The sequence below is a fragment of the Schistocerca serialis genome, chromosome 3 (assembly GCF_023864345.2).
Source record: "Schistocerca serialis cubense isolate TAMUIC-IGC-003099 chromosome 3, iqSchSeri2.2, whole genome shotgun sequence".
In the NCBI taxonomy this organism is placed as follows: domain Eukaryota; kingdom Metazoa; phylum Arthropoda; class Insecta; order Orthoptera; family Acrididae; genus Schistocerca; species Schistocerca serialis.
This window is the reverse complement of record NC_064640.1, coordinates 213,621,696-213,645,553: the sequence shown is the minus strand read 5'-3', so window position 1 is coordinate 213,645,553 and position 23,858 is coordinate 213,621,696. Positions and strand designations below refer to the sequence as shown.

The following is a 23,858-nucleotide window of genomic DNA, read 5'->3' as shown; positions in this document are numbered from 1 at the left end:
CAAACTAAAGTCACATTTGATTTTTTATGTTCCAATCTTGTAGACTTTTCAGACTTCTCTTTGAAATAAAATGTATTCTGTTTGTATCCACAATAATTAAATTCCACCATCCTGTCATTCCTAACATATCATCAAATAGTGGATTTTGCAACCAAATGTTTGTTTTGGAATTGGATTGATACATTTGCAAAACCTGATAACTGCATAAATTGGGTGCAAAAACTGCTAACTCAGTATTTTATATAAGATTTCAACGTGTAAAACTCAATCACAGATTTAAACCATTGATACTGTGTAATAAATTATTTTTTTACTTATTTTTTAAAAGAAATGAAGTCTTTAACTTTAATAGTTTGAATGGGACGAATTTTTCACAATGATCTCAGTTTCATTTATCGTGGAGTTAGCAGCTTTTGCATCTGGGCTACTCTTTTATAGTTCTTTATTTAGTTGTTGAGTATTTTATTTCATCTGTTTGCCTAATTTTGTTTTGGATGTCTCCTCTGCACTTTGCATGTTCTTCAGTCTTCCAGCTGCTTTGTTGTATTCTTATCCCACATTTTAACTCTTATTTGTAATCCTAGTTCACAGACTTCCTTCCATCACAGTTGCCTCTTTTATTTTTCTAAATAAGGTTGCTTGCTCTGCTGCTCCTAGTATTGATATTATTATTTCTAGCTGCTTGTGGCTACTTGTTACTTTTACCCCATCATTGTATCCATTCAAAATCTACTATGTGGATGTTAAATCTTGCAGTGTGTACTTCAGCATCCCTATACAGACATTTTACTTTCTTTTTTTTATGTGTGAGCTTCAGCTTCCTTTTTATTGGATAGTGGTCAAGGGCATATTCTCTCCTTCCATAAAATGTAGACGTTGAGTCTCCTTGCAGGTATAATAAGTGATAGCAACATGGTCAAAATGGAGTCTGTCTAATGACTGTTTGGTTATTTTCATAGTTGTTTCTTAAGCTTCTTCTGCATGTTGGTTTCCTGAACTTCATGTTAATTCATCACCCAGTTCCACCAAGCTCTTACCACCAATGATTATGCTAGTGTGCACAGTCAATCATCAGTGATGGTAAGCAAACAGCTCCTTCCAGTCTGCTCTCTCAAGTCCGCTAGTCTCTGGAACCCTATGTAGTATTTCTTTCTGTTTTCTTTCCCTCCATTATTGTATTCTTGTGACATTTTGTTGATTGCTCTTGCTTAGTGGTGCATGCACATTTAAAATTTTATACTTTTGTTCATGTATCTAGTGGTGAGAGTTGTCATACATGGTAAGTTGATGCTGAGTTTCAGCATCATGTTGGTCAGCAAATTCTGTAATAAAATTTGTGTTCCAAACATTTGTATCCCTTTTCTATTATATACTTTTGAACTGGTCTCCTTTAAAAACTCAGTATTCATCTGTTTACGATATACATTTGGCTATATCTCTTGTACAGCTAAAATTTCGGTTTTCATTTCCCCATTATATTAAAGGTCTGGTGTGCAATGATCCTGGGCTTCAACAATACAAGGCCAGGTTTTCTCAATGTACTTTTCATCTTTGTTGGCTTGTTACCATTAGTAGGTAACTACAGAATCTTGCATTTCCTGCTACTACAACTTGTTTTGCTAGACCAAAAGGCCCAATGCTCATATTATCATCATATTGCTGGTACAATTTCATATAATTACAATGATTTAGCAAGTTCTGAAATTCATGTTTTTTATGTAATGTATTAAATGCATATCATATATTGACATATTCCTGTGTTAGCAGAACTTCATACAATAAGTAATCCTTGCATCAGAAAAAACTGTGTCAATTTGGTCTTTTTTGGCTTTTCCATTTCCATAGCAAATTATGAGATCAGGAGCTCACAGTTCATATAGCCTGAGTAATAAAAAATTAAACTTGAATACAAAATTATTAGTTTAAATAAGTTAATCAAATCACTGAAGTTATAATGCATCCATCATAATACTCTTGGTAATTTAGACATCAGAAAAATGTGGTTGTGGAATTAAAGTCACAGAAAAGATTCTTGTTTGAGAAAGTTCTCTGCCATAGACCATGATGCACATTTAAAAAGCTTGCACAATGATAGCTGTCAAAGCAGCTATGCATTGCAATTCCAGAGAATGGACTGATTTTCTATTAAATTCCATGTAGGGTAATCTGTGAACAAACACACAACCTGAATTCAATCAAATATCCACAATGAACATTCTACTATTTCAACAACCAGGTTGCACACCTGGTCTCATATCTCTTACCTTGTTGCCTCTCTGTCTCCCACATTCACACAAGCATCTTCAAAATCACTGAGTACTGCTTGGAGAGGACATGAGGATAACTTTGCATGCAGCCACTCATAGTTAAATAAGACATTTTCAAACAAATCCTGGAATCTTCTTGATCTAACCAGATGGAAAGGCAGTTCTCCAAACTGAAATACAGAATTATATTCATAAAGACTTTTGACATGCATGAGACTTCTACTAGAACAGATATTCATGCAAAAACAATATCTTCTGTGTATCTTATGAAATCATATATTTCAGTAGTGTGCTTACATTTTGCGGCATGTAGTTGCAGCTGTAGCGGTTATAAAGCTAAGTACTGACAAAGTTTCTTTTGTGTTGTTATACTGTTATTAAATTTAATAGTTTTCAGTGGTGTTTCATGCTGTTTGTGGTGAAATAATGATTTAATAAACTTTTGGAAACATTCACTCTCTGTGTTTTTTAGAGTTTTCTGTGCATTGAAATCGGTTAGTAAATTTCATGCTATAGTTTTCAGACGACATTTGTTCTTGTTTCTAGTGAAATATCTCAGTAAAATTTTCATTCATTGTTTTAACTTCATCAAGTGTTCCAATGGCCACTTGAATTTTTAGTTTTAGCTAATAATTTTGTGAAGTTTTGTTGGTGTTGGTATTAGCTGTGGTGTAGTAGTATTAATACAAGTAGTTGCTTTCTTAGTACACAGAAAATCTCGAGACCACTATTGTTACTATAAATAGTTCTACTGGTGTAACTGAACTTAGGTAACATAGACATATAGCTTTACAATGAGTGAGAAGTGTGCACTCTGTTGCAGGTTCGTCAGTAGTGGGTTATGGTGAGGGATTTGTTCAAAGTATTTTCATTGGGGGGGGGGGGGGGGGGGGGGGGGAATGCAGTGGGGAAGCCAGTTGGCATTCTAGCATGATGATCCTCTCCTGGAAATGCAGAATCTCTAGTAGAAATAAGTTGACAGAGGAGCAGGAGCATAAGATCTGTGCCCTTCAGGTGCAGTTAAAATGCGCAAAGGAGGAACTACATATGTAGAGGAGGGTGAAGGGTGGTGGGGAATGGGAACTTGTAGTTGGCAAGAAGGCGCCTAGGAGGAGGAGGTATCCAGACAGTTATACTTTGCGTATATGCAATAGATTTGTCCAACTGTCAGAATTGAGTGGTGAGGAGCCTCTTGTGGCTGTAGATGTAGGGAACATGCAGCAGTCCTCAGCAGTTAGGAGGCCTAGGTCAGTTGCAAAGTCTAACAGAAAGAAGGAGGTTCTGCTACTAGGTAATTCACATGGTAGAGGTGTGGGCTGGCAGTTTCAGGAAGTGTTGGGGAGTGAGTACCAGGTCACCAGCATTGTGAAGCCTAGTCCACGGTAGGCTCAGGTGACTGACAGCATAGGGGAGTTATGTAAGAATTTTATGAAGGAGGATCAGGTAGTGATAGTGGGTCAAGCAGGGAACAGTCTTGATAGAGACAGGGAATATTATGTAGGTGGCGACCTGGTAAAGATAGCTATTCAAACTGGTGACACTAATGTGCATTTTGTGCAAATGTTCCAGCATCATGATCAGCCTCATCTTAATGCGGCTGTGAGGCGCATTAACATAGGGCTGGAGGGGGCGCTGATGGCAGAGGGCATAGGTCACTTTTCAGTGGTGCCAGTTGGGTCTATCAGTAGATCGGGTTTCACTAGGCATGGTCTGCACCTCAGTAGGTATGGGAAGGGGTATAGTGGATGGTGGTGATATCACTCATGGAAAAATTCCTGTAGTAGTTGGCGTTACAGCTGCACCTTTTTTAGATTGAAGTCAGCTGATAGCTATACCTGTCCCTTTAACTAAGGACTCACCCTCAGAGGATGCCACATTTCCTAGTAGAGAAGGAATTAGCATATTTCATCAAAATATAGGAGGTATTAGAGATAAGATTAGTGAACTGCTTATAGATGTTGACTCTGAAATTATTAGTATGTTGGAGCACCACTTAAGTAATTTGACAATTCAGAGCCTTCCTTTACCAGGATACAGATTAGCTGGCAGTTTTTTCAAGGAGTTCCTTGTGGGGTGGGGGAGTGGCTATGCACAAAAAAACAGTATTCCATTTCAGTCTATAGAGGTATCAAGGCACTGCACTGAACATATATTTGAATGTTGTGCAGGGGCAGTCGAATTTAGTGACACTAAACTGCTAATTGTTGTTGTTTATAGGTCCCTTAACTCTGACTTCAGAGTATTTCTGCTCAAACTAGAGGGGGTTCTTGATTGTAGGAAGTACCAGAAATTTGTTACATGTCATGACTTCAACATAAATTTTGTATATGGTGGTGCAAGAAAAAGGATGTTGGTAGATCGCCTAAATTTATACAATCTCATGCAGACTGTGTTTTTTTCCAACTAGGGTGCAGGGGAACAGCAGCACAGCCATAGACAATATTTTATTCATTCTTCATTACTAATCACGTAGGCTGCGATGGGCGGGTCACATAGCCCGAATGGATGAGGGCAGGTCAGCGCGCAGAGTACTGGTAGGGCACTTAGAGGGAAAACGTCCTGTGGGGAGACCGAGGTGTAGATGGGAAGACAATGTGAAGGCTGATTTGAAGAGCCTAGGTATTGAAGGTGAATGGAAGGAAATAGCCCAAGACAGGGACAGATGGCGAAAATACGTTGCTGCGGTAATAGACTCTCGAGTCCAGTATGACCAGTGAGTGTGTGTGTGTGTGTGTGTGTGTATTCTTCATTACTAGATGGGCATTCTGTTAGTAAAAGGGTGAATGGCCTTTCAGACGATGATGCACAAATTTTAACACTAAAAGGCTTTTGTACTCAATAATGTCACATGTAATTACAAACTATGAAGTGAAGTTAATCCAACAGCAATAGTTTTTGAAACCTTGTAAGGAACAGGAGTGGCAGGATGTTTATAGTGCCGATAACATAGATGATAAATATAATGCTTACCTTAACACATTTCTCATGCTCTTTGAGAGTTGCTTTCCACTAGAACTTCTAAACGGGGGTACTAGCAGTAATAGGCAGCCTGGATGGCTGACCAGTCAGATAAGCATATCATGTAGAACAAAGTGGGAATTATATCAAAATGTTAGTAGTAGTCACAATTATGCTACAGTAGCCCATGACAAACTGTACTGTAAAATGCTTAAAAACATTATTAGGAAGGCAAAGCGTATGTGGTATGCAAACAGAATAGCTAATTCAGAGGATAAAATTAAAACCGTACGGTCAGTTGTGAAGGAAGTGTCTGGTCAGCAGCACAAGGTCAACGTTATAAAGTCAGTTTGCAGTAAAATATTTCTGTTACTGATAAATCAGATATATATACAGTATTAAACAATCATTTACTGAGCATTGCGGGTGAATTAAATAAAAATTTAGCTTCTACAGGGAATCATATAACTCTCTTGGCAAATGCCTTTCTGAGATTGATGTCTGAAATACTCCTCTGTGATACAGACAAGGGAAAGGTTGAGTCAATAATTAAATCACTGAAGACTGAGGACTCTTGTGGTTATGATGGAGTGCCTAGCAGAATATTAAAGTACTATGCTGCTCATGTTAGCTCCGTATTTAGCCATATTTGTAATTTTTCCTTTAGGAATCGTCAGTTTCCTGAATGATTACAGTAGTCAGTAGTAAAGCCGCTTTATAAAAATGGAGAAAGGGATAATGTAGACATTTTTAGACCTATTCCTGTGCCATCAGTGTTTGATAAAGTTATTGAAAAGGCTGTGTATGTAATGATAATTGATCATTTTATATCACAAAATTTGCTATCAAATGTACAGTTCGGCTTTAGAAGTCATTTAACAAATGAAAATGCTACATTCTCTTTTCTCTGTGAGGTATTGGATGGGTTAAACAAAAGGTTTCGAATGCTAGGCATATTTTTTTATTTAACTAAGGCGTTTGATTGTGTTGATCACAAAATATTGCTCCAGAAGTTGGACCAATACAGAATACGGGGAGTAGCTCACAATTGGTTCACCTGTTACTTTAGCAACAGACAGCAAATGGTCATTATTCACAATGTTGAGAACGGCTGTGATGTGGGGTCTGAGTGGGGAACGGTCAAGTGGGGGGGGGGGGGGGGGGGGGGAGGGGGGCAGGGATCAGTGTTGGGGTCACTCCTGTTCCTTATTTATTTATATAAATGATATGCCCTCTAGTATTACGGGTAGCTCTAAAATATTTCTGTTCGCTGATGACATTAGCTTGGCAGTAAAGGATATTGTGTATACATTGGTTCAGTTTCAAATAGTGCAGTTCATAACCTAAGTTCATGGCTTGTAGAAAATAAACTAATGATAATCACAGTAAGACTTCGTTTTTATGGTTTCTAACACAATTCAACAAAACCTGACGTTTTAACTTCTCAGAATGGGCATATGTTTAGTGCAACTGAACAGTTCAAATTTATAGGTGTTCAGATACATAGTAAACTGTCATGGAAAGTCCACATTCAGGATTTCATTCACAGACTTAATGCTGCCATATTCTATTCGAACGGTATATGAAGTAAGTTATCATTCGACACAAAAATTAGTCTACTTTGTTTATTTTCATTCACTTGTCATATGGTATTATATTTTGGGGTAACTCTTCCCATTCTAGAATGATATTTTTGGCTCAGAAATGGGTGGTTTGGACAATAAGTGGTGAAAGTTCGTGAACCTCTTGTTGACCCCTGTTCACGAGTCTGAGTATTTTGCCATTGGCCTCCCAATACATATATTCCTTACTGTTATTTCTTGTTAACAATATTAGCTTATTCCCAAGAATGAACAGCTTTCACTCAGTTAATACTTGGCAGAAATCCAACCTGCATTTGGATCAGACTTCCTTAACTCTTGTGCAGAAAGGTGTGCAATATACTGCTGCATCCATTTTTGATAAGCTACCACTCTAATTCAAAAATCCTAGTAGTAATCCATGCACTTTCAAATCAAAACTATGGAGTTTCCTGATGTGTCACTCCCTCTATTCTGTCGAGGAGAGCCTTGAAAAATTAAGCTGATTTGTGTTGTATTGTTGATTTTGTTTACTTAAACTTATGGATTGACTTTTTTGGGGTTCATAAACATTTATCTGTTATTACTTTTATGTTTTAATTTCATGTACTGACACGTTCCATGACCTTGGAGATTTGCTCCTCAGTTTGGTCCTATGGAACTTGATGTGTAAATAAATAAATGAATAACAGAAGGTGTAAAACTAATAACTCATCCTATAACTGAGGCCTTGACTTATTGATAGGCACATAAATGAGACTGGTAATGTTGCTATCTTCCAGACAAATCCCTCTTCAGAGCTTATAGAATACACATACACATACATACTTATATACAAATACTCTTGCACAGCTGTACTGTCCCTGCCAACTATTTTGTGCTGGTGCTGCATCTTGACTGGGGTGAGGAGTTGTATCAAGTGGAGTGGGCAGAGGGACAAGGGAGGGAGTGGGAGGGATGGTCGTCTGAGAGGGAGAGGGAGACTGGAATAGAAGGGAGAACCGATAGAGGTACTCAGGGTATCCTCTACCACACACCGTCAGGTGGCTTGCGGAGTATGGATGTAGATGTAGATAGATGTAGAGTAGGCACACTGGATAGGCATGTTGCAAACAGTGAGCTTGTTCTGGCTGCAGGCAATGTGAGTTGTGCACAGTGGATGTGATGTGTAGGAGTGGATTGAGAGTGAGAGATATAGGAGAAGAAAAGGGGGACTGTGGACAGGAGGTGTGGGTGCAGTATGAGAGAGGATAGGTTCATGGGGCAAGGACGAATGACCATGTGCGGATGGTGGTAGCAGATGTTGAGACTGGGGTTACAGAATCGAAAGCTATATTGTAAGGACAAGTCCCATCTACATAATTCAGAGAAGCTAGAGTTGAGAGTAAGGATTTAGGGTAAGGATCCATATAGTACAGGTTATGAAGCATCCATTGAAATGGAGCAGTGGTTTACGTTACTAGATGGTCAACTCTGCTTGTGACCACAGTTTGGTGAGGGCATTCATTCAGGTGGACAGCTGGGTGGTGGTCATGCCCAATGAAATATTGTGCAAAAGTTAATACTGAGTTAGTATATGATGTGACTTTTCACAGGTTGTCATGCCACTGATTTGAAGTTGTGTTGGGTGGATGCATCTGACAGGTCTTGCATTTGGGTCTTTCACAATGATAAGTGGTCAAAGCCCTTGAAAAGGATATGGTTAAGTTGTTCCAGTATGGGATGATATTAGGTGATGAGGAGGGTGCTCCTCTGCAGTTGGTTCATGGGGATGTTGAGAGGTTTATGTGCATATGTGGATACAGCACAGGAAATCTGTTTGCAAGCTATGTTTGTGTGGTAATGTCTGTCTGTGAAGGTGTCATTAAGACCTTCAGCACATTGGGTAAGGAATGCTCATAACTATAGATGCACAATCCATGGACAGACAGACTATGTGGAAGGCACTTTTTAATCTGTAATGAATGACAACTATCAAACTGCTGGTATTGCCAGTGGTTAGTGGGCTTCAGATGTACAGAGGTTTGTCTGGAGTTACTGAAGAGGTGTGGTGGTGACACACTGGTCTGTGGAGGACCAAATGAAGTTCATGGGAGGGAAAACATTGAGGCTGCAGAGGAATGACAAGAGAGTGTGTTTTGCCCTTGGTCCAAATCATGAAGATATCATCAAAGAACCTGAATCAGACAATGATCTAGATATTTTTGGTGGTTTGGAAGGCTTCTTCTATATGGCTCACAAATAGGTTGGCATAGAAGGGTGTCATGTGGGTTACCTTGAGTATGCCACAAATTTCTTTGCTTATTTTGCCGACCAGTGTGGCCGAGTGGTTCTAGGCACTTCAGTTAGGTTTAAGTAGTTCTAAGTTCTAGGGGACTGATGATCTCTGCTCAGAGCCATTTGAACCATTTTTTGCTTATTTTCTTCTCAAAGCACAAATTTTTATGTGTAAAGATGTAATTTGTAATTTGTTGAAAGAATGAGGTGGTGGATCTGGAGCTGGTAGGACATTAGGAGAGGCAGTGCAGCAAGGCCATGGACATGGGATATTTTTGTGAGTAGAGAGGTGGCATCAGTAGTGACTGATTAGGGATGGAAGTGGTAATGGGGTGGGGATGGTAGAATGACAGTGAAGGAAGTGGTCCATGTCTTTGATATGGGAAACTAGACTGTGGGCTGTTGTTTGGGAATGTTCATCAACAAGAGGTAAGATTCTTTCTTTGGGGATTTTTGAAAGAAAGTTGAAGGTGGATATGTGTGGACAGTTGGGATTAGGAGTGAGATGGATTCAAAGGAGAGATTCTGATTTGGACCCAAGGATTTGATTATTAACTGGGGGTCACGTTGGACTTGTGGGATGGGATCACTATGCTAGAGCTTGTAGGTTGAAGAGGCAGACATTTGGTGAATACTTTGTGTAAGTTAATCACTGCAGTTCATGACAATAGGGATGGGGACTTCATCTGCAAGAAGGATAATTAAATCATCATCTCTCTTCAGGTTGTGAATGACTGTTCTTCCCTTCATTGGGAAGTTTGTGTTCTTGGGAAAGGGCTTAAAGAAAGGAGAGTGAGACCAAACTGTAGGTAAGAAATTTGTGGGTAACCATAGGGCAACTAGGTGGGAGTGGAGAAAGTTCATGGTTGCACAGAAGTATGAACTGTGACAGGTAAGATTCATTGTTGGATTTTGGTTACCTTTGGTTGGAGGGGTTGGTGGCAAAAAGTGTTTCCACTGTAGAAACTGTGAGAAGGGGAGTAGGCCTTTGGCAAGTCCATATTGCAGTCCTCCTGGCCACAACTTCCCTTAGCCCCTGCACCACACTCATCTTTAACCATGCCTCATGACTCCAACCTTATGCATAATCCACCAATACCCTCTTCTCTGTAGCCTATGTCTTCCACTGTTCTGTCTTCCCTTTCGAATTCACATCTTTACACCATCAGTATTCCTGTCTTGTGGGTCTGTTGGCTCTTCCACCAATGTGTAAGCCACCATTCTCTTCCCTTCCTTATTACTCATTTGCCTCCTCCATTCTCCACAATTTCTCAACCAAGCTGAACTTCAATACTGACACATTTAGTCAGCTGGGGCACTGTGGCCACACACATGTACCCATATATATTGGGCTCTGGAAGAGGATTCATCTGAAAGCTACCAACACTTTTATATCTGTCTCAGTCTTGCTTGTGTACCTTTTGTTAACTCAGCATTTCAACTATACAGTGAATTGTTACAGTTATTGCTTTGATATTTATATTCTACCAAGGAATTTCCATTACCATATTGAAATGATATGGTATGAATATGCAAAACAATGCTATCACTTACTTGTTTTGCTGACAGGCAAAGATATCATTGTAACTGGTTCCTAATAAAAAGACTCTCCTTCTAGGTAACATTACAAAGACAATTGAACCAATGACAAAAAAGTTCAATATTTGACTGTACGCTTTCCCAGCATAAACTATTGATGAAGTTTTCTCAGGTCTCCAGTCGGGCAGTAGCGTTGATATCTCGTGATGTTTCAGCAAGTGTCAAGATTGATCAAAGTGAGATTCGAGCTCTGTCTCATTTTATACAGAGATCCTGATGGGTTCCATACACAAACTACATTTCAAATTGCTAATTGGCTTCACAGCTTTGATATGTGACTGAGTGAACATCTGTAAATATCGTGGTAATTTGACTTCCTCCCTTGTCTTGCTGCTGTTTGTTCATAATTGTACTTCAGTAATCTTTGCACTAATCCATTGTCCTGGTCTTATTCCTTCCTTTTCCAGAATTGAAATTTTCTGTCATAACTCATATACTATTAATAATTTTCATTCTCTCTTCAATTAATACTTTTGTGTGAGTAATAGGTAACTGGTTTACTTACCTTTCTTAAATTATAACGTGAAACATTCCCATCCTTTGAATAAAATACTAGAGGTTGAATAGGAACTTTCCTGTCAGCAGAACCTTCCTTCTCAGTGAGATTAAACCTGTAAGCAAAAAGAAGAAATACAATGCAGAAAACACTGCAGCATATTTGACAGTAAAATTTTGACTGTGTGAAGTTGAGAAAGCAGCTTGCTTGAGCAACTGTATTGCGAATTTTGTTATACCAACATAATCCTATCTTCTCCTATTTCTTGTGCATAAATCTTTTCTAAAACACCCATCACAAGTGTCTGAGTAATGTTACATGATAAACAAGTTAAAAATTTCTCTCAAAGTAACTAGCAACTTTTCTCTGAATGTGTTTTTTCTGAAGATCAAGGTAGTTGTACCTTGCTTATATTACATCAACTTCTCTGCTCATCAAATGCTTTGCTCTCACATGCTTCATATACTTTCATCATATAGTTCCCAAATCTGTTAAATGACATATTACAACAATTATTTGTTCTGTCTGTGGATATAAGTGATAAATTTGAAGTCTGAGGTAATCATCACTTGCGCTGAAGTTACTGCATTTTTCATTTGTAGCTTCACCTGTAAAGTGAACCACTATAGAATCTTCCTGTGATTTTCTATAACCATTTTAACGGCTTTGTTTTCTTTCTGTGTTTACAAGGCAGCTGAATAATTTTTGGTATTCAGTAAGGACACAAAATGGTGCATGCTTAGAAGAGGAACTATATATTTTCCTCCCATCCTATCTGAACATTTAGAAGTGAAAATCATGGTGAACAAAATGCTGTATATATTGTTCTTGGTCCACTATTATATGAACATGTTTCCACTGCAACATTTTTTGAACATATACACTGCTGGCCACCATAAATGCAACACCAAGAAAGACAAGAGGTAGCACAACAAAATTTATTTTGTAGATAACATGTTGAACAAGTATCAAATGATTACGTTTACAGACGTCTGTGACATGTGGTTCCTGCCAGAATCAGTACCCAGAGTAGCCACCGTTGTTGGAGATCACCGCTGCCACACATCTCGGCATTGAGTCAAAGAGACATTGGATGTGTTCCTGGGGTACAGCAGCCCAAGCAGCTTCCACACGTTGCCAAAGATCATCTGGTGTGGCAGCTGGGGATGTAATCTGGGTCACTCGTTGAGCAACCATGGACCACATGTTTTCTATTGGCGAAAGATCCGGAGAGCGAGCTGGCCAGGGAAGCAATTCAATCTAGTTATTGACGAAGAACCTTTGGACAATGCGTACCACGTGTGGTCGCGCATTATCCTGTTGAAATATGGCTGTGGCCGAGCCCTGAAGGTAAGGAAGGACAACTGGCTCCAGCACCTCAGATATGTAGTGCCGGCTATTTAAAGTACCGGCAATGCGTACTAGAGGCGTGCGAGAGTAATATCCAATACCGCCCCATACCATAATACCCGGTGCAAGACCAGTGTCGCGGTGCATAATGCAGCTGTCCAGCATCCTCTCTCCACGGTGTCTCCACACTCGAATCCGACCATTGTGGTGCTGCAGACAGAAGCGTGCCTCATCAGTAAAGACAACGTCATTCCATTCTGCCATCCACATCCATCTGTCATCACACCATTGGCGATGGAGACGTCTGTGGTTCTGCGTCAATGGTAGATGAAGCAATGGACGTCTTGCAGACAGACCACTCTGCTGTAAACGGCATTGAATGGTACGCGCAGACACTGGATGATGCGTTACAAACGCAATGTGCTGTGCTATGGTTCGGGATGTCACTGAGTGATCCGTCACTGCCATGCGCACAATTTGCCTATCAGCACGTGCAGTGGTGCACCGAGGTGAATGCGATCGACCACCTTGGTCCGTCATACCCTCCTGCATCCAACGGTCACATATCCACATTACAGTTGTTTGGTTTCGTCCAACACGACTAGCGATTTTTCTGTATAATAATCCACAATCTCGGTAAGCCACTATCCTTCCTCTATCGAACTCGGATACTTGATCAAAAGATGTTCGCTGCTGTCTACGAGGCATAACTGATCGTCTTGTGAAACAACCACAAGGTAAACACACGTGCCGAACGTACACTCGTCGAAATTGCCAAGCCTTAAATGGTGCTATGAGGTGGCGCCACAGGCACGCGTGATGTGCGTCTGCACTGAAATTCTAGTCAGTTGCATATCTCATCGCTGCAAACTCATGGTGTAAATTTCACTTGATTCAGATGCTTCCTTCAGGGTGTTACATTTACGGTGGCCAGCAGTGTATATTGTTAGACCAATTTTATTTCCACCACAAAAGATTTTTAGAAATATTTAACACAGTATTGACACAGAGAGGTGTGACGGATTTAGAAAATCCGGAGGTAAAATAGTCCCCCATTCAGATCTCCGGACGGGGACTACTCAAGAGGACGTTGTTATCAGGAGAAAGAAAACTGGCGTTCTGCGGATCGGAGCGTGGAATGTCAGGTCCCTTACTTGGGCAGGTAGGTTAGAAAACTTAAAAGGGGAAATGGATAGGTTCAAGTTAGATATAGTGGGAATTAGTGAAGTTCGGTGGCAGGAGGAACAAGACTTTTGGTCAGGTGAATACAGGGTTATAAATACAAAATCAAATAGGGGTAATGCAGGAGTAGGTTTAATAATGAATAAAAAAGTAGGAGTGCAGGTAAGCTACTACAAACAGCATAGTGAACGCATTATTGTGGGGAAGATCAGTTTGGATTCCGTAGAAATATTGGAACACGTGAAGCAATACTGACCTTACAAGTTATCTTAGAAGAAAGATTAAGGAAAGACAAACCTACGTTTCTAGCATTTGTAGACTTGGAGAAAGCTTTTGACAAGTTTGTATGCCAACTAGCTCTGCAGATGATGAAGAAATTGATGAAATGTATGATGAGATGAAAGAAATTATTCAGGTAGTGAAGGGAGACGAAAATTTAATAGTCATGGGTGACTGGAACTCGAGAGTAGGAAAAGGGAGAGAAGGAAACATAGTAGGTGAATATGGATTGGGGCAAAGAAATGAAAGAGGAAGCCGTCTGGTAGAATTTTGCACAGAGCATAACTTAATCATAGCTAACACTTGGTTCAAGAATCACAAAAGAAGCTTGTACACATGGAAGAATCCTGGAAATACTAGAACGTATCAGATAGATTATATAACGGTAAGACAGAGATTTAGGAACCAGGTTTTAAATTGTAAGACATTTCCAGGGACAGATGTGGACTCTGACCACAATCTATTGGTTATGAACTGTAGATTAAAACTGAAGAAACTGAAAAAAGGTGGGAATTTAAGGAGATGGGACCTGGATAAACTGAAAGAACCAGAGGTTGTACAGTTTCAGGGAGAGCATAAGGGAACAATTGACAGGAATGGGAGAAAGAAATACAGTAGAAGAAGAATGGGTAGCTTTGAGGGACGAAGTAGTGAAGGCAGCAGAGGATAAAGTAGGTAAAAAGACGAAGGCTACTAGAAATCCTTGGGTAGCAGAAGAAATATTGAATTTAATTAATGAAAGGAGAAAATATAAAAATGCAGTAAATGAAGCAGGCAAACAGGAATACAAACGTCTCAAAAATGAGATCGACAGGAAGTGCAAAATGGCTAAGCAGGGATGGCTGGAGGACAAATGTAAGGATGTAGAGGCTTATCTCACTAGGGGTAAGATAGATACTGCCTACAGGGAAATTAAAGAGACCTTTGGAGAAAAGAGAACCACTTGTATGAATATCAAGAGCTCAGATGGAAACCCAGTTCTAAGCAAAGAAGGGAAAGCAGAAAGGTGGAAGGAGTATACAGAGGGTCTATACAAGGGTGATGTACTTGAGGACAATATTATGCAAACGGAAGAGGATGTGGATGAAGATGAAATGGGAGATATGATACTGCGTGAAGAGTTTGACAGAGCACTGAAAGACCTGAGTCGAAACAAGGCCCGGGAAGTAGACAACATTCCATTAGAACTACTGACGGCCTCAGGAGAGCCAGTCCTGACAAAACTCTACCATCTGGTGAGCAAGATGTATGAGAAAGGCAAAATACACTCAGACTTCAAGAAGAATATAATAATTCCAATCCCAAAGAAAGCAGGTGTTGACAGATGTGAAAATTACCGAACAATCAGTTTAATAAGTCACAGCTGCAAAATACTAACACAAATTCTTTACAGACGAATGGAAAAACTAGTAGAAGCCAACCTTGGGGAAGATCAGTTTGGATTCCGTAGAAATATTGGAACACGTGAAGCAATACTGACCTTACGACTTATCTTAGAAGAAAGATTAAGGAAAGACAAACCTACATTTCTAGCATTTGTAGACTTAGAGAAAGCTTTTGACAATGTTGACTGAAATACTCTCTTTCAAATTCTAAAGGTGGCAGGGGTAAAATACAGGGAACAAAAGGCTATTTACAATTTGTACAGAACCAGATGGCAGTTATAAGAGTCGAGGGACATGAAAGGGAAGCAGCGGTTGGGAAGGGAGTAAGACGGGGTTGTAGCCTCTCCCCAATGTTATTCAATCTGTATACTGAGCAAGCTGTAAAGGAAACAAAAGAAAAATTCGGAGTAGGTATTAAAATCCATGGAGATGAAATAAAAACTTTGAGGTTCGACGATGACATTGTAATTCTGTCAGAGACAGCAAAGGACTTGGAAGAGCAGTTGAACGGAATGGACAGTGTCTTGAAAGGAGGATATAAGATGAACATCAACAAAAGCAAAACGAGGATAATGGAATGTAGTCAAATTAAGTCGGGTGATGCTGAGGGAATTAGATTAGGAAATGAGACACTTAAAGTTAGTAAAGGAGTTTTGCTATTTGGGGAGCCAAATAACTGATGACAGTCAAAGTAGAGAGGATATAAAATGTAGACTGGCAATGGCAAGGAAAGCATTTCTGAAGAAGAAAAATTTGTTAACATTGAGTATAGATTTAAATGTCAGGAAGTCGTTTCTGAAAGTATTTGTATGGAGTGTAGCCATGTATGGAAGTGAAACATGGACGATAAATAGTTTGGACAAGAAGAGAATAGAAGCTTTCGAAATGTGGTGCTACAGAAGAATGCTGAAGATTAGATGGGTAGATCACATAACTAATGAGGAGGTATTGAATAGAATTGGGGAAAAGAGGAGTTTGTGGCACAACTTGACAAGAAGAAGGGACCGGTTGGTAGGACATGTTCTGAGGCATCAAGGGATCACAGATTTAGCATTGGAGGGCAGCATGGAGGGTAAAAATCATAGAGGGAGACCAAGAGATGAATACACTAAGCAGATTCAGAAGGATGTAGGTTGCAGTAAGTACTGGGAGATGAAGAAGCTTGCACAGGGTAGAGTAGCATGGAGATTTGCATCAAACCAGCCTCAGGACTGAAGACCACAACAACAACAACAATAAACATAAAATCTATTATAAGTACTGTAGAAACCTGATATCCAGAAGAGACTGTTTCTGTAGTGGCCACTGATAGATACATCTACAAATCACTATCAACAATAAAAATCATCATGGTTTCATCTTGGAAGCAAAATTGTATTTTATGTACTTATTTAAGAAGAAAAACCTGGTAGCAGAGGGTGGTTGCAAGCAATGAATTTAGTTTTAATTAATTTATTCTCCAAAGAAAGAACAATACATTAGGTACACTTTACATCAATAAATATATATACACTCAGTGAACACAAAAAGTCAGAGGCTCTCCATCACCAATGACAAATATATAACAAATTAATGGGCTATTTGTATGTCATAAGTCACCTTTCATACTGCCTGCATCATCAGAAGTCACTATTTTAGTCACACATGTACCCTCTCACACCACCAGTGTTGTAAGAATTTTTGTGAGCTTGTGTTTGGATACTTGTTTCAAAATAAATCACACCCAGAGGAATTACAAGTTTATAACATTGATCATGATTTTTGCATTTCTGCATCATGTACGGTAAATGTCAATCAAAAATAACTTCTAAATCCAGTGGTTATTTTTCCTGTTGTGTTCCTTTAATATAAGCCTCACAACTGTTCTAATTATCAACTAAAGTTTGTACACAATTTTATACGGAGAAATCAAAACACATCCCACAGTTGAAGGTTTCTAAACTGATTTGAATTCTTCGCATAAAATTATAATATTATGTTCATATAACAAAATGTAAACCTTGGTTATTAGGTTCCTGTAAGTATACAGATGCCCATCAGCACTTCCTGGAACAAAATGTAGTTCCTTAACAAACTTATTGAACAATATATTTGAAGATCTTGAGGTCCGCTTTAAACCATAAATTACTTTGTTTAGCATACCTGCAGTAGCTGGTTCTACAGTAAATCCCATTGTTACCTTTACATAAATTTCATCACCTAAATTTCCTTGAAGAAAAACACGTTTTACATCCATTTGATTTGCAATCAATTTTTCATGATTTAAAAGAGTAAGTAATGTTTTCAGAGTTTTGCCATAGAGAATATGTTTCATTACAACTTAAACCTTTTCTTTGAGAACAACAATGAGCAAATAGTCTAGCTTTATAACCACTAATATTATCTGCATAATTGTGTTTCACATTAAAAAGTCACTTAATGTCAATAGCCTTATTGTTTGTATCTCATTCAAATGTTGTCCAGGTCTTGTTTCCATTTAATACTTGCATCTATTCTGCTACAGCAAGAAGTCATTCTTCTATAGGCCTATACAAGCTACTGTAGATGCCACTGAAAGTATCTAACAGATCCTCAATGTAATTTCTGCAGTCGGTGTAAAACGAAGCAGGTTCAATCCAGTCATTTAACATGAACTCCTCATTATCTTGTCGTCATAAATATACATTTATGTTCAAAACTTAAGGATGAAAGTAACTTTTGCATGATGTTTCACTGCCAAGTACTATAGCTTGATGAAACCTGGACCATACATAGAAAGAACTGCTACACTATAGTGACAAAAGTAACTAAAAGAAATATGCAGTGAGATGAACAGAAGTGACACTTGTATTAAAAGACAATAACTACTCTGAAGTCATCCTGATTTGTATGGTCACATGGACATTACAAAAAGCATATTGTGATTGTTAATACGGTGTATGGTCACCATAGATGACAAATGTATGCTCCGCAATGTGCTCCTGTGTTGGCCATGAGGTTAGTCAGAAGATTTTGTGGTAGGGCATTCCATTCCCCTGGATTGCTGGATTGTCATTGGTGATTTGGAATAACCGCAGTTAGTCTCCCCAATGCATCCCATAAATGCGATGTTGCAATGATAGTGTAATTGTTCTTCATGTGCATCTTGGCATTCAGCCCTAACTTCATCGAACTGTGCAGGTGGAGGAGCTCTTAGAACAAGAGGATATTTGGCAAATGGATTGGCCTGTCCATTCTGCTGACTTAAATTCCATTGTGCACATGTGGGATATATTTGGGAATGTATTGTAGCACTAGTGACCATCCAGCAGTAGTCAACTGTACAAATAGAGGTAGGGAATATCCTACCACAAAAACTCCTTACCGATCTTGTGGCCAACGTGCAAGAACATATGAGTTGCCATCCATGGTAATCACACACCATATTAAGAGCCATGTCCCACTTTCTGTAATGTCCAGGGGACTATCATAAATCATGGTGATGTCAGGATGATTATTCTTTCAATTAAAGTGTCATTTCTGTTTGCTCCATTGTGTATTTCTTTTAGTTACCTTCTGTACTATATTGGAGCAGTTCTTTCTATGTGTGGTCTAAGTTGAATCGAGCTGTGTTTCATGGTAGTGACACATCATCTGAAAGTTATTTTAGTCATTATCTTTTCCACACTAGAGTAGAATTGTGACTGCATCATAATTATATACAAATTTACCAACTTTCACCTTTGATACAGGATTTAATATTCTTAGTACTGCGATACATTTTATCCAATCACAAACACTGTGGAGTAATTTTTTTTACTTAAAGTTAATTAATTCAAAAGCTATCAGGATCCGAAGACATCATAGTGTCATTGTCATACAAAAATACATGTGTTTATAGACCAGTTGTTCATGGTTCTGAGAAAGTATGTAGTTCAGTTTAAATATCCATAATTAATTATTAATTATGATGCAGTTTCAAGACATCCAACAATATTTATATCTTGTAATAATTCAAAATTCTGTTTTGATAAGACTGAAGCCCAAAATTTTCGAAACATTATGATGTTCAGTAGATTTTTCATGTTTGGATTTTTAAAGGAAATATTCAAAGTTTAAAATTTTGTTAAGTAAATTATAAGTGGTAGGTCTCTGAGAGGCTGCAGAATTTTATTAAACATGGAGATACAGTATCATTATAATATCAAAAAATGGTGCCTTGTGTTTCTGTAAAACACAAGGACACAAATCATTGAGTGCATGAAGGAAATGGTCCTAAAAATCTGGGCTGTTTATCTTTATAATTTCTCTCTTTTGTCATAACATACAGTTCTCAACAATTCTTATAGTATTCCTGTGTGTTACATATCACATGGTCTTCTACATAGTCTGTGCTCTTGGCCAACCATAACTGAAACTCAAGTGCAACTGATCTTCAACTAACTGCTACTGATCTGTAACTAACAACTCCTGATTCATGCCCAGCTATTTATAATCTCACCCTTTGGCAAGAATGCATCACTCCATGGATGACTGATCATGTCTTCTGGATGTTGCACTTTTTTTGTTACGCAGTGTTAATGTGTACAAAACAGAACAAGTTAGTTAGGTTAGCTTAGCTGAGAAGCAGTTAACATCAGTTGCATTATGGGTTTTGGCCTTCACCATAACTCTGCATTTTGACATGAGGCTCTTACAGCATGTTACCAAGTGGTTCAGTTGGATGAAGTTTTTTAAGTTTTGATTTTTTTTAATGATGTGTCTGTTACTTCTTAATCATGCCCCCTTTGTTTTGGCTTATGACAGACCTGCCTTTCCAAGAGGCAGATCAAGCTGATGTGTTTTATAAGTTATTGCAGTTCAAATGAACTTCTGTCATACCTTGATTGTAGTAGTCTTGTTCCTAATATTAATTTTGTGGAATTGAAACAGCATAACAGACAAGATATGACAAGAGACCACATGATTAAATAGCCCTGGGCTACCAGTATTATAGTATTTCACTGTTTTTTATATGTGGTTTTAATTAGCATTTATCTGAAAGGAAATAAAATCTAAATATTGAATACCATATAAAAGTCAATAAAGATATGCAGAAACCAAAGTGACACCACTTGTAAATTTGACTTTGAAACATTCAACTTCTGTTTCTATATCCTTTCTTTCAGGAGTGCTAGTTCTGCAAGGTTTGCAGGAGAGCTTCTGTAAAGTTTGGAAGGTAGGAGACGAGGTACTGGCAGAAGTAAAGCTGTGAGTACCGGGCGTGAGTCGTGCTTCGGTAGCTCAGTTGGTAGAGCACTTGCCCGCGAAAGGCAAAGGTCCCGAGTTCGAGTCTCGGTCATGCACACAGTTTTAATCTGCCAGGAAGTTTCAATAATAAAAATGCTACTTTTCTGATTATATGTTCCCATTTTTATACTGGCTCCTCCCAAAAATTTTCATACTACCAACAGTATGTACTTTCTTGTCACCAGCAAGAAGGTTTGAACAATCCCTCTTCCCTGGATTCTCTCTGACACTCTCCCTAGACGTTAAAAAGTTGCCATTTTCAACTCTTTCTTCTGTTCTAGTGTGATTTATGAGTGGATTTTTCAAGTTTTGCTTCACACCCATTTCTGGTCTCTAATTTAAATCTCTCACTTACTGCCAGTTATTAGACTAAGATTATGTTCCATTACTAAAAATCCAACTGATCCTTGAGTAATATAATTGCCTGCCAGAAGCTTGCCTATTATCATCTATTACACATCTGTGAAAGTAGCTGGATGCTTTTCTTATGTTCAGAATATTGAGCCAAAATAAACTAGTGCTGCCTGAACTGAAACCTTTCTAAAATTCAAACAGGTGCTGCAGTGTCACTGGTATTTGTTTTAAAACAGATGGCAAACAGGAAATTCAAAATTTTCTCACCAATTTTGACAGGAACAAAGTATATTAAAAATTAGTCTCAATGGAAAAATACTACGCATCAGGATCAGTCTCACACCAACTGGCAGTATTGAATTTCATATCAAAATAGTAGTTCTAATATATGATGGCTTTATGCTTATCTTTGCAGAATCACAGTTATCTACATATAACAAAATGATATTTAAACTCCTAACTTCGTCTCATTGTATGCTCTAATGATGTCATTGTTGATGTTTTGAACAGTTCCACTTAAGAAAACAACTGCAACTTTCATATACTTGGGAAAACCTCAATCAAAACATTAAGTTCTGAAGCAAAAGAGTTTACAAACTTTTTGAAGATACCATCAAGGCTTTAAAACTTCATCTAGATTTGATTAACATTTGGCAATAAAAGTATCCTGACTGTAGCAATTTTATCACTACACATTCAATGTCTGAGAGATAAAGAATAAAATAGTATCACAAAGTTAATTAGAAACATTACTTTGAATCTGTGAAAAATTATTGTATCTGAAAATTAGAAACATGAAGAGTGGTGGTAATTCAGTATATATTCCACATCTGAAATTTAGTGCTCACAGCTGAATAAATATACTTGTTTCATAATTTTTTTTTAAATTTTTGTATAATGAGCCTTTCTACACTGTAGAGAAATTAATGAGAAGAACTTAAATTTACTTTTCATATACTGCTATTACAACTGATAAATTGTATTAAATTATCTACTTGCAAATTAGATATGAAAACGTACCTGTGCCTCTGTATTTCTGTATATTTAAAAGGTTTAGGATTGCCACCACCCCATATTCCAAGGTAGTAATCAGCAATTGATGAGTGGAAGTAAAAGGCCATGTTCATATTTTTGAAGTAACGCTCTTTCGCTGTATCACGAAACTGTCTGAAATGGTAAACTTTGTTAGTATTAATGAAACTCTTTCTCCTTACAATGACTGAGCACACTAGAAAAATTATTGATGTAATTACTTATCATTACATTTTGTGTGTCTTAATACAATGGAGGATTGTAAAGATTTTGTTGTAAGGCAAAAGTAACTACATATGACACTGCATTCCAAATTACCAAAGAGTCACAACTACCTCTGTTACTTAAAAGCTACTGTTCAGCAAAAATGAGAAAAGAAACATTTATTCAGATGTAAGATTATCATTCACCAAACAGGCAAAATTCTGAAATGTCAATAGGTTTGCAAAATGTAGAGATGACTCCTGAGAAGTTTTCAAAGAGTTAATCTCTTTCTAATCTGTAAGTTTAAACATCAACATACAGACATTTCTTGTGCCACTACAAGAGTGATGAGTAGCATTCTACAGTGAAGAAGACAAAAAGATTGACTGAAACATGTGCTGGTGTGACTTTTCGATCCTTATGGTTTAGGTAAGATAACTAAAACGAGATCTATCTATTGAAATCAAGAGTGTTGTTCAGGCCTGTGTACTCTACAAATGGGTGTCTGAGTTCTTCTTAAACAATGATCACTAATGTATGTGAACAGTGAACTGTTGGACATACCCATGAAACTGTAACATGCATTCTCACTAATTCATCAGGTGATAGAAATCAGAAGCCTTTGAACAGGACTTACACATGTTGAGCTAAATGGGTCATGGGTCTTGCCAAGAACTGTTGTGGTAGGTCAACATTGCAACACTATTGATGGATGAATATTTAACATTAAGAAAATGACAGCAGAATGAAAGGCTGTTTAGGAGGAAACAAGTCCTAGTTACTAGAGAAAAAGAACACTCATTCTTAAACATAACAAAACTTGCATATCAGAAGGGTGCAGATAGAAGCCTACAGGTATTCAGAATATCTTCTTCAAACAAATTACCATTGTTGGAACATAATAAATAACTGTGTGGTTTATTTTCAGTATGAAAATCAATCTGTCACATTCCTGGAAACACTAAATGCTTAACACATCATCATGGAATAGATCTGTAACAAGTCATTAGCCATTTGCTTGTATAAAACAACCTGGCAAATATTTTCAACACACTACAAAAGCTTGTTCATAAAACTCTTATCCTTCCTTCATTTACATAGTTGAATCAAACATAAGCTTAATAATCCAGAGTGAAGACTTTGCTGCTGCTTTTACTTTATCAATAAATAAAAAGAAAATTATGCTTATGATACATACATTCCCTGTCTCTTTATATGAAAATTTTTATGTTGCATGCAGCAACTGAAACTATGTTCCATAATTATGTAATGGTTTGACCAAATTATAGCACTAATTTTAATAAGAATACTGTGATATTATATGCTGCTGAGCAAGCTCACCTGTGGTACCAGTTCATAACACTGACACCATCAGCTTCTCTTTCAGACAGATAATTTGGCAGATCATTCCGAATACGTGTCCACAACAGAGGAGGTATTCTTCGAACAGGTGGAAGATGATACTGGTAGACATCATCAAGTACCTTATCATCTAGGGAAATCAAATCTTCTAATTCAGATTCTGACAGTCCACTTTTAGCAGCTGTTATGTAGGCCAAAGCATGGAATACCAATATGCGACCATGCTGTGGAATATTTCTTGTATTGTACAAACAGTAAGATGGTGAAAAAGCATAAAAATAGATGT

At 38.0% G+C, this 23,858-nt stretch overlaps 1 protein-coding gene across 1 annotated transcript in view; it reads right to left on the bottom strand.

Annotated features, from left to right (window-relative positions):
• Nucleotides 1–23,858, bottom strand: part of LOC126470752 (NACHT and WD repeat domain-containing protein 2) — a 312,185-nt gene that overhangs the window by 159,210 nt on the left and 129,117 nt on the right. The window contains exons 12-15 of the mRNA XM_050098758.1: nt 23,552–23,796; nt 21,995–22,141; nt 11,187–11,292; nt 2,265–2,437 (exon numbers count right to left, since the gene is read on the bottom strand). Coding sequence (XP_049954715.1) covers nt 2,265–2,437; nt 11,187–11,292; nt 21,995–22,141; nt 23,552–23,796 — 671 coding nt within the window. The remainder of the gene's footprint in view (nt 1–2,264; nt 2,438–11,186; nt 11,293–21,994; nt 22,142–23,551; nt 23,797–23,858) is intronic.